This window comes from Thamnophis elegans, chromosome 5 (genome assembly GCF_009769535.1).
Source record: "Thamnophis elegans isolate rThaEle1 chromosome 5, rThaEle1.pri, whole genome shotgun sequence".
NCBI classification, from domain to species: Eukaryota; Metazoa; Chordata; class Lepidosauria; order Squamata; family Colubridae; genus Thamnophis; species Thamnophis elegans.
This window is the reverse complement of record NC_045545.1, coordinates 58733276-58745873: the sequence shown is the minus strand read 5'-3', so window position 1 is coordinate 58745873 and position 12598 is coordinate 58733276. Positions and strand designations below refer to the sequence as shown.

At 39.2% G+C, this 12598-nt stretch overlaps 1 protein-coding gene across 1 annotated transcript in view; it reads left to right on the top strand.

Annotated features, from left to right (window-relative positions):
* Positions 1-10235, top strand: part of KCND3 (potassium voltage-gated channel subfamily D member 3) — a 422047-nt gene extending 411812 nt beyond the window's left edge. Inside the window, 2 exon segments of the mRNA XM_032217390.1 lie at positions 4766-5013; positions 10034-10235. Of these exon segments, the coding sequence (XP_032073281.1) occupies positions 4766-5013; positions 10034-10235 (450 nt within the window).
* Positions 10236-12598: the final 2363 nt, after the last annotated feature.

The following is a 12598-nucleotide window of genomic DNA, read 5'->3' as shown; positions in this document are numbered from 1 at the left end:
AACTTAATGTTCTATTACTAAAGTAACAACTCAACCTTCCACAGATAAAGTTGTGTAAAAGCATTATTCAAATGGATAAAACAGTCCAATCTACCAAAAAGATCATCACAAAAATTAGATTAGGAACACAAATTGAAAGGGAAGGGAAGAAAATGGTGAGTACCTGTTTACCCTAGATGAGTTCAAATCACCAGGACCGGACGGATTACACCCAGGGTTCTGAAAGAACTGGCAGATGAGATCTCAGAACCACTGAACTATATCTTTCAGAGATCCTGGAGCACCAGGCCACTGCCAGAGGACTGGAAAAGAGCTGAAATGGTTCCCATCTTCAAAAAAGGAAAAAAATAGATCCAGGAAACTATAGACCTATCAGCCTGACCTCAATACCAGGAAAGATTCTGGAAAAGATAATCAAGCAACAAATTAGCGAACATCTAGAAGTAAACAAAGTAATAGCCAAAAGCCAACATGGATTTGTCAAAAACAGATCATGCCAGACTAATCTTATTGCATTCTTTGACAAAGTGACAAAATTAGTGGATCAGAGGAATGCCATCAACATAGTTTACTTGGACTTCAGTAAGGCATTTGATAAGGTATACCATAACCTACTACTAGATAAAGTAGAAGAATGTGGGTTGGACAACATCACCACCAGATGGATTTGTAACTGACTAACCAACCACACTTAATGTATAAGTCCTCAATGGAACTGCATCTACATGGAGGGAAGTATGCAGTGGAGTACCCCAAGGCTCTGTTTTAGGCCCAGTACTCTTCAACATCTTCATCAATGATTTGGATGAGGGAATAAATGGGGAACTCATAAAATTTGCCGATGACACCAAGCTAGCAGGAATAGCCAACACTCCAGAAGATAGGCTTAAGATACAGAAGATTTTTGACAAACTTGAACATTGGGCACTATCTAATAAAATGAAATTCAATGGTGAAAAGAGTAAGGTTCTGCATTTAGGCAAGAAAAATGAAATGCACAGGTACAATATAGGTGGTACCTTGCTCAATAGTAGTAACTGTGAGAGGGATCTTGGAGTCCTAGTGGACAATCATTTAAATATGAGCCAGCAGTGTGCAGCAGCTGCCAAAAAAGCCAACACAGTTCTAGGCTATATAAACAGAGGAATAGAATCAAGATCACATGAAGTGTTAATACCACTTTATAATGTCTTGGTAAGGCCACACTTGGAATATTGCATTCAGTTTTGGTTGCCACGATGTAGAAAAGATATGGAGACTCTAGAAAGAGTGCAGAGAAGAGCAACAAAGATGATTAGGGAACTGGAGACTAAAACATATGAAGAACAGTTGCAGGAACTGGATATGTCTAGTTTTATGAAAAGAAGGACTAGGGAGACATGATAGCAGTGTTCCAATATCTCAGGGGTTGCCACAAAGAGGGAGTCAAACTATTCTCCAAGGTACCTGAGGGTAGAACAGGAAGCAATGGGTGGAAACTAATCAAGGAGAGAAGCAACTTAGAACTGAGGAGAAATTTCCTGATAGTTTCCTGCCTAGGCAGGGGGTTGGACTAGAAGACTTCCAAGGTCCCTTCCAACTCTGCTATTGTATTAAACAAGTACAAAGACATTGTAGCAACCCAGGATACCAGAAAAATAGAAACCGACTGTTCAGTTTCCCATACAACTTTATCAAAAAGTGCCTGATCATTCAACCTACTGCCACACAACAACTAACATATTATCAAGAATAACATTGGCATGCATCAAAAACATCTCAGAAACAGCCATCAGACTTACAACCATATGACAGCACCATAGCACACAAACCAACTAAACTCCTCCAAAACATCTTAAGTCAACCAGTAGCCCAAGAAGAAAAAACAGGGGTCAACACCATGTCAGCCCTGGAAGCCATCTTTTTTGTTGGAGCTTCAGGGCTGCCACACTTTGTGGCTGGGAAAATGAGGGATTACAAGGAGTGGTGGAGGATTAGCCATAACAACATTCCTTTCTCTGGGAGTCAAGGGAATTTGATCTGCACCTGGATGGGAGTGACTGGGGGTTGTCTCAGTTGGAACAGTGAATTGATTGGACTATGTGATGGATTTGTAGGTGCAGGAGATGGAACTTTGAGGAACATCAAGCCTCGGAGTTTTCTTTCATTGGGGGTTACTTGGAATCCTAACATACACACTATACGGACTATTACAAACACTGTGTAAGACAGACAGACAGAAGAGCTATGAACACTAACTAGCACTCAGAAAACATGATGAAAACTCCTCAATTTTAGAACACATGGACAGATTCAACATAGTTGAACTAGTAAACTGTGAGCATCCTAGACTAAAGTACATCCAAAAACACTATGGTAGCTTGGCATTTAGACAAATCAGTCATTAATAAGCACACAGAGGTAAACCAAATTTACACATTATTCAAAAGAGACAATGACAAGCTTAGAAGGAAACAAAAAGACAAGAACAGGTCCACTCCAGCAATTAACACCCAGGTAAAATCAGACAAAAATCAAGTAAAACCAGTATTCTAATCAAGAAACTACCATGGGAGGAAAAACCACATCCTGATCAATAGTGAAAGGGCAAGGTACTGTATATAAGCAGGGAGCAAACCTCACACTCACTAGCATTGGTCAGGTTACCTGGTCAGGTAGTGAAATGTCTGCAAGCAACCGAAGGACTCCACCGTTCAACTATATTTGAGTTAATTTATAACAGTTCAGAAATATGGCATCGGCATATGGCATCCACATATTTAAATGTCAGGTTTTATTTAAAAATACACTAATATCTGGAAACAAATTAGGATACTTAAATTGATTCCGTAATAAAAATAGGAAATATATTTCTTAATTTAGGAAATGTTTGTTTATTGAATCACACCAATCAATTATGTGAACACTTCCACATTTAGCTGTCAGGATATTTCCTCCTGATATTCAACGGCAAAACAAATGTTCAGACTATGGAATTGGATATAACTGAACTATATTACCCTAAGTTGTCACCGCCTCCCTTCGGGAGGGGCACTTCCCCGCCGTACTTAAAACGGCGGTGGTGAGACCCCTCCTGAAGAAACCATCGTTAGATCCAGCCATCTTAAACAACTTTCGTCCTGTCTCCAACCTTCCCTTTATCGGGAAGGTTGTCGAGAAGGTGGTGGCCTTTCAGCTTCAACGGGCCTTGGAGGAAGCTAGCTATCTTGACCCCTTCCAGTCCGGCTTCAGACCTGGTTACAGCACAGAAACCGCTTTGGTCGCATTGACCGATGATCTCTGGAGGGCCAGAGATGGAGGCTATGCGTCCATCCTGGTTCTCCTTGACCTCTCAGCGGCTTTCGATACCATCGACCATGGTATCCTTCTGCGACGACTGCGGGAGGTGGGAGTGGGAGGCACTGTTCTGCGGTGGTTCTCCTCCTACCTCTCGGACAGGTCGCAGTCGGTGTTGGTCGGGGGGCAGAGATCGTCCCTGAGGCCCCTAACATGTGGGGTACCTCAGGGTTCGGTCCTATCCCCCCTACTATTTAACATATACATGAAACCGCTGGGCGAGATCATTCGGAGGCACGGGATAAAATACCATCAATATGCGGACGATACGCAATTGTATCTGTCCGCCCCGTGCCAACTCAATGAAGCGGTGGACGTGATGAACCAGGGTTTGGAGGCCGTTAAGAACTGGATGAGTGCTAACAAACTGGTACTCAACCCGGATAAGACCGAGTGGCTGTTGTGCTTCCCCCCCAATAATTTGGCTAATACACCAACGCTTAGGCTGGGGGGTCAAATTTTATACCCCTCAGATAGGGTCCGCAACTTAGGAGTCCTCCTGGATCCACAGCTGACTTTTGATCACCAGCTGTCGGCTGTGACCAGGGGGGCATTTGCCCAGGTTCGCCTGGTCCGCCAGTTGCGGCCCTACCTAGACCGGGGGGCTCTCACAACAGTCACTCGAGCCCTTGTGATCTCTAGACTGGAATACTGCAATGGGCTCTACATGGGGTTGCCCTTGAGGTGCATCCGGCGACTACAGCTAGTCCAAAATGCAGCCGCGCGAGTGATAGTGGGCGCACCGCGGTTCGCCCACGTTACACCTGTCCTCCGCGAGCTGCACTGGCTACCTGTTGGTCTCCGGGTGCGCTTCAGGATACTGATGACCATCTTTAAAGCACTCCATGGTAGTGGATCTGGGTACTTGAGAGACCGCCTTCTGCCGATTACCTCCCTAAATCGACCAATTAGATCGCACAGACTGGGCCTCCTCCGAATCCCATCTGCCAGTCAATGTCGACTGGCGACCACACGGAGGAGAGCCTTTTCTGTTGCTGCCCCGACCCTGTGGAACGAGCTCCCCATGGAGATCCGTACCCTCACCACTATCCAGACCTTCCGCGCAGCCCTCAAGATCTGGCTCTCCCAGCAGGCCTGGGGATAGGTTTCCAATTACCCGCCCGAGTGTTTGATTGCTGAATGAAAGTTGTGTTTTATTATTTTTTTCTTTGTGCACATATTGTTTTGTTTCTGACCTTGCACCCCCCTCCCCTGTGGTTGTAAGCCGCCCTGAGTCCCCTCAGGGAAAAGGGCGGCATATAAATCCCAATAAACCTGAAACCTGAAACCTAAGCAAATTATTTTTCAGCATGACAGCCAGATGCATTTTAGAGAAAGGAAATGCTGTCATGATTCCCATGGAGAACACATAAAAGTGTTTGAAAGTCTAACTCTGATTACTGATATTTGTTGATGCTCTCTCTGACAGAACCATGAGTTCATTGATGAGCAGATGTTTGAGCAAAACTGCTTGGAGAGCTCAATGCAAAATTACCCATCAACCCGAAGCCCTTCCCTTTCAAGTCAACAGGGCTTGACTACCTCCTGCTGTTCTCGACGTAGTAAGAAGACAACGCACCTCCCCAATTCCAGTGTGCCAGCAACCCGACTACGGAGCATGCAGGAGCTCAGCACCATACATATCCAATGCAGTGAACAACCATCGCTCACAACAAGGTACAGTGGAGAAGAGGGTGGGTTCATTGATGTAAGTGGACTAGCATATAGGCATCCAGTCCAAACATGGAAAAGTGGTTTTAGGTACTATGCTGAGTTTGCATTCAAGATAATTTTCCAGCTTGGAAAAGATTATGTGAAAGTATTTGGAGAATTCTAAAATTTAAATCTGCATTTTCTAATTCCATATTTAGCTGGATGAGGGAATTCTGCCATATGTTTTGTTATACCGTTGTGGCTATTAATGTTAGGATTAAGAAACCAAAAGTAAGATCTTAAATAACAACCACCTTGAGATATTTTGGAATTGCAACTCATAGTATATCCAGGCCACATCCTATTTTTTTTATATATAGGACTTCTCAAAAATACCAGCCTAATATTACTGGAGTGTATCGAATTGAGGAAAAGCTGCCTTATGTAATGGCAAGCATCATCCAGTAAACATTTAAATAACTAACATATCACACTCAGATGTCAGGACCTAACCTTTTGCAGAATGTATTGATCTATTGTATGGGCTTTTATGTATTAGATGGCAAGCATAGCAAGAAACCAAAATTTGCTATATAACCTGGATATCTGAGAGACCGCCTCCTGCCACCTACCTCCCAATGGGCGATAAGATCTCACAGGTTGGGCCTTCTCCGGGTGCCGTCGACCAGACAATGCCGGCTGGCGGCCCCTCCGGGGAGGACCTTCTCTGAAGCTGTTCCAGCTCTGTGGAACGATCTACCCATAGAGATCCGGACCCTTCCCACTCTCCCACTAAAACCTGGCTATTCTGGCAGGCCTGGGGCTGTTGACTTCACGAACAAGGTCCAGCCCCACCTAGACGGAATGTATGGTGTGTTGTTTTTAAATTTGTTTCTCTTTTTTATTTTTAACTTTTAACTTTTATCTTGTTTCTGTAAGCCGCCCGGAGTCCTACGGGATTGGGCGGCACATAAATTTATTAAATTACTAAATTACTAAATTACTAATTTGTACATTAGCCCAAAATGAAGGCAGACAAAAGCACAGCTTTCAAAAACCAAATCTGGAATTTGTCTTTAATATAAAATATATAATATAATATATGTGAGATCTAATACATACTTTATTACATATAGCTGGAAGACAAAACAAAAAATTCCAAGGGGCTATTTCAAGGAATGCAGCAAAGTCTGATTAATTTTGTTTGAAATGGTTCAAGGTTATGGTTCAATTAAAAACAATGTGTTATTGACTTGACAATAGTTTATGTGGTTCTAATTCATTTTTCCTTTCCTAACTTAAAAAGTTTTCAGTAGCAAAAGAAAAATATATCAATGTTTCAAATGAGTTGGGTTTTTCCTCTCTCAGTTGATTTTTTAAAATCTACTTCAAATTAAAAGCAAATATAACTTCATCCCTTGCATTTTCAGTTAATGGGGCTAAAATGTCAGCTTCTGTTCGCTTTTTAAATGTTATTGAGCTGTCACTTCCTTCTTGGGTAAAGATCCTCGATAGGGCACTAATCTAATTAGTATCAGAAGAAGAAGATAATATGAATTGTTTCACTCATGTACATGGAAGAACCATTTAGAAACAAGAACAAAGCAGCTACTTTTCTGAAATCAAGTTCATATGAACTTAAGAATGGAGAAATCTGCCTTTTCTTTTCTGTATCAAAACTGATTTTCAAGTTCCTAGATTTCAAGATTTTTTTCCCAGTCCTGACCTGCATTCATATGATCAATGAAGTGGTAACTGATCATCTTCTGCTTCACTGAATGTGTCTGCAAAGTCTCAGTACTTAATGGATGGGGATGGTAATTAACAAATTGAGATCTTAATGAAAATGCTCCTCCATTCATTTATCAAATTAATATGGCTACCTATTTCATAAAAAGAAACTTAGGGCAGCTTTCAGAAAAAAATAAAAATAAAACAATAAGCATGTTATATTTTTAAAAAGTTTTAAAAACACACATAATAACACAAAATAACTTCAATCATCTATGTTGATACTTAATAATTAAAATGTAAAAAATAAAAAATGGAAAATGGGATACATAATTTAAAAAGAATACCAATTCGTAGCCTGAATCTGCAAAAATGAAGTCAGGAAACTAAGGTACAGAATGAACTAAGACTAGCAACACATACCAAAAATAATTTTAAAAGTTTTTTTCAACATCTAAAAAATATAAAGGAAATGAGCAGTTCATTAATAGGACAAGATGGCAACGACATGACATGTAGCAGGGAGAAAACGGAACTGTCATTCCTTGCATCTGTCTTTATACAAAAGGAAAAAATAGTCCAAGAATAGGAATACAAGTCAAAATAGCCCAGAGAATACCTATTTATTCTAGACAACTTCAAATTGCCGGACCAGATGTATTATATCCCTGGGTTCTGAAGGAGCTAGCAGACATGATCTCAGAACCACTGAGCATAATTTTTATTAGGTTCCTGGAGCTCTGGGGAACTACCAGAGAACTGGCATTTTAGCTGCCAAAGGAGACCGAGAAGCACTTCATGGTCTTCTCTTTAAGTACTGAGACTTCACAGACATATTCAGTGAAGCAAAGGATGATCAATACCACTTCAGTGATCATATGAATGCCCTGTTGATCTGGTACCTGGAGCCTGGGGCCAAGATCCCAATCTGGCAACTCAACTCCCTCTTAGGACTTGAATCTTTACTGATATTTGTTTAATTCAATCCTCATCCTCTCCTGCAACAGCTCCTATACTAAATTTATTCATAAAAAAGGAAATTGTGAAACCTTGGGCTCTGAGATGATTGCTGGCAATTGAACCAGATTACCATGCATAATCCTATCCTTTGTCACTCATTTCTGGAATGGTTCTGAAAGGCTTGGGTGTTTATCAAGCTGGACCCTTAGAAAAGCATATAATATAGCATAGATTAATAAAGGAGATGAATGTTTTTCCCATCCAATGTGAGCATTTCAAATATATAGTCATGCTCTTTGGGTTGACTAATGCTTTCACAGTCTTCCAGCATTTCATGAATGATGCATTCTGACATCTCCTGGATCACGTCATTATTTACCTCGTCTGTATTCTGATTTTCTCCTCATCCTGAACAATATATGCAATTACCCACATAAATTCAATGTGAATTACAGTTCTCTACTAGTTGGAATTTATATTATGTTCTGGCTAGTGAGAATCCTGATTAAACTCCTCTTTTTCCATAGAAACTTAAACCTACCCCTTTTAGATAACATACCACTTCCATACAAATTAGATTTGAGCTACATTTATAAACCTTACTTAGGAACATCAAGTCAGGCATAATGCTTTAGGAATTCTTCTATTTCACATATGTATGTACAGATAATAGTATTTATAGACTGCACGGGATAACGTCAAATTTTATCTTTTAAGCAAAGTACAGTAAGCCTTTAGAAATATGACATAGATAACTAATCATAATAGTTGAAGGAGGTTTGGAACTATAATGAATAGATGTTTTTCTTTGATTGTAGGAAAGCTTGTTTTCTGGGAATATTTTCTAATTAGGAATATGTGAGTCAGCACCAGGTGATGCTTGGATATGAAGGCATACCTGTTATAACAGGAAAGAGGAAAACAAGTTCCAGATAAATGTTTAATGAGCATTATGGCACAGACAAATTAAGGAGAGAGTTCCTACATTGAGACAGGATTACAAGAGATGGAATAACTGTCTGCCATATTATTAGACATATAGCTTTTGATAGACTGTCTGAGTACAGAACCCTTGCATTTCATTTGCCTTTTGAATCTCCACATTTCAATAAATCACAAGAGAAAGGATCAGGAGGAAAATCCTTCCAGAGAGCTTTTCAGGGTTAGGATAAAGAAGCCTCCAGAGTCATGAGAAGATGGCAAATAATACCACATAGGTGCCTGCCCTTTTCCACTTTACAACAGTAAAATTCAATGCATGACTATGAAGGCATTCTGAACTTTAGAAAGAAAAATAGAAGCCTGCTTCATAACGGAGGAAGACTCAGGAAAATAAAAGACAAACTTCAACAAAGTATTAGTTTTACTGTCAACTTTTTCCACCAACTTTTTCTCACACACCCCATATTTCAAACATATCCAAAGTTCATAGCAGCTCAAAATCAAATAACTTTATTGCAGTCTTAACCAGCTGAAAGGAGAAAACAGAAAAATAGTTTTCAAATATCATCCCAAAAATTAATAAACAGGAACGACACATAGAAAAATATGCCAAAAATCTTCATTCTTATTAGTTGACTATCCTAAAATATAGAATTATAGAGCCCCTGACAAATCTGAAGAAGATACAGTATAACAGCTGACATAAATAAAAATTACCAGAGGGTAATACTTAGTCAAAGCCATTCTCTACATTAGAGGTGGGGAACTACATCCCCTTTTATGACTTGTTGAAGTTTACAAGTCATAAAAAGGCCATAGTTCCCCATTTCTGTCCCACATAAACAATTTCAATTGCTCTTAAGTATTCTTCATCTAATTTTCTTCACAGAACCTGGCAATCTTATATGTTATTTTAGGATTAATATCAGAAAATAAGAACTGGTGATCACTGTATCCTGTTTTACTAATCAGAAGAGGGGCAATTAGAGAATTTCAAGGTGCTGTGTAAAACTGGCAGTACAAAAGAACATGTTCAATAGTTTCTACTTGTACTGAATCACAAGGCCATACTTGTAATTGTTATGGTATCTTTTTGTATCTTCCAGCTAGGAGTGCTGAAGGTAGTGCACCACATCAGGCTAAAGTAAAGACCCTTCTCTGGTTGGGAATATTAAGGATTGTGAGGTGCAAGGATGTGTCTCCGCCTGTCCATCATGGAAAATGGAGTGGTATTACCCACATCTGTTTGTCAGTCTCTGTCATACAGATGTTGTTAGAGTGTGGTTCTTGCCTGCTTACAGTCCAAGGATAAGAGATACGTTCTAAAATTGGGAGTTCAAACATATACAAAGTTTGCAGCAGCTCTGTTCTTACCTTTACAATGAACAAAAAATATCTTTTTATCTTATAGTCGCTCCAGCCTAAATATGAAATCAGATGATGGTCTGAGACCGAACTGCAAAGCTGCTCAAATAACCACAGCAATCATCAGCATCCCAACACCACCGGCCCTGGCACCAGAAGGGGAAAACAGACCTTCCTCCTCCAGCCCCAGCCATTCAAGGAACACAATCATGGCTAGCAGCAACATTGTCAAGGTTTCAGCTTTGTAAGACTGGCTTGGTCAAACATGATAGCAGTAGATTGGAAGGCCAATCTTTCTCCCTTTCTCCCCAACTTTCATGTTCCTTCTTTGCTGCAAATTGTGCCTAGATGAATGGCTGGATGGACAATGGACCAACCTGACCAACATCTAAGAACTGAGGATGAGAGCCGAAGGAGGCAGCTTCCTTCAAACTCACATTCATGCTGCAGAGCGAGCTCAGAGGATTCAGGAAGCTGTGTTTGTATGTATGGGTGTATGCGTGTGTGTGTGCATGTAAGAACAGAGTGGCCAAAGGATCTCTCTTTGACAAGTTGAAGCCTTGTTCTAAGACATGAGGCGTAGAATAGTTTTTGGATAGTGATATATAAGTCCTGTCATAACTACAAGAAGGTCAGTAAAGAAGTAGAATTATAACACTGTGTATCTCAGCACCTTTTTAAAGGTTTTTAATGGATAATATTTATTCATGAGGAAATGACTGAAAAAGGTGACCAAAATGGATTTTGTGATTTTTTTTTTCTGTCTTCATGCAGCAGGATCTTTTATTAACCAAAATTACTTCTTTATTTTCTTTTATACCCAAACATTTTTAAAAAAAGAATTCATCTTGTCACACAAATTTAATTTTCATTCTTTTGTGCATGTGTACATGCGTGTGTAAGAACGAATAAGAGAACCACAAAACTGGCATTTTCCAACTATGAAAGATCTGAGCACACTTTCCTGTTTCTGGGCTCAATCCTGCAAAGACTTACTGTTTGCATGGTCAACAACATGCTTTAAGTAATGCCTGTGGATTCAACGGTTCTACCTACTGTCCATCCCTTTCTGCATGAGTGTGTCTTTGCAGGCTTCAGCCTTTAGTGCGCAGTAGCAAAACAGATGCCTGCATGCAGTCACACACACACACAAGCACTAATGAAATATTCATTTTAGATGGCACTTTTTCTTAACACAATTCTGTAATTGCCTTTAATTCAACAAAAATTGCAGTTGCAAACAGTGTATTTGTCTGCTAATTATTGTCTGTGAAAAAAAATCATATTTGTGGAACAAAAGAACAGGCTTTCATAGTTCACCACAATTCTTTGCTTTTCAAAGTATTACTTTGGTTATCACAGATTGGTGGTAGAGAATGTGATTAGATTAACTAGTTCTGTATTTTTAAAGTCCAGAAAATGGCCTCAAGAAAATTAATTTTTTTTAAAAAAAATATTCAAGCAAGTTTCAGAGTGCAAAATTATTTGAAGCAGCTGCTGCAGATGTTCATAACTGAAATGTATTCTATGCCCATGCTTTCTTTTATGTTTTATATGTGTTTCTTTAATAGTAATGGAAGTGTCTCCCATTGTATATAATAGCCAATAGTCAGTGGATGTGTCCTTTTTAGGACTATTTTAAGAGCCAAAACTTTGCATGGACTGAAAGTGAATCTCATTTTGTAATACAGTCCTGTGGCTCTTAGTGAAACTCTCTGGGTTGCATTGGCTTAATGGATACAGCAATATAATATTTTACTTTCCCTAGAGAAAGCATCATTTCTTTTCAATGAGGAGATGTTGCTTTTAGATTTGGGGGCCTACTTTATATTAGAATTTCATTTCTAATCAATTTATAAAATACTGTTAATAGATGGTTTAAAAATAATCTATGTTTCAGAATAGTTCACCAATTGTTAACTGTTGTTACACTGTTTAGAAAGTTTAGGACTGTGTGGTATAACCATCTAAAGCTTTATACCAATATTCCCCTAATGTCTTTCTCTGGAGGCAAATCTGCGTGGCCACATTTATGCCAAGAAGACACACACTGCTGAATAGCATTGTGAACTGTACTCTTCTTTTCTTACTAAAGTGTACAATTTATTAACCATCTTAGATTTGTTTAATATTTGACATATCTGATGTCCACAACATGCTGTCTTTTGATATCTTGCTTTCATTTTTATATATCTTCACAAAGCATATAGCCCAAGATATTTTGAGTTAGAATTTGTGTTGCAGAAGGAAGACAGACTGCATGTTCAAGTATTGTTCAGAGGAAAAGGAGAAAACTGTGCTGACAAAGTTATCTTCTGTATTTGCTTTTTGTTTCTTTTTTCACATTAAAATTAAAGTTATCAGATGAGCAATTATTGGAAGCCACTAAACGGTAGCATTCATGTTAATACATCTTAAACTGAGTCTGGAATCAAATTTTTGAATAGGATGTGACCAGTTCTTTGAAAACTGAACTTCAAATAACTTATAAAAAATCCCATCTTTGTAAATGTTTCCATTTTGAGTTGTTAAAATGAGGCATTCCTGCACATTGCACCATAAGAGGTCTTATCAATTGAAGGATTCAACTAAGGCAACTCTAAATTTTATC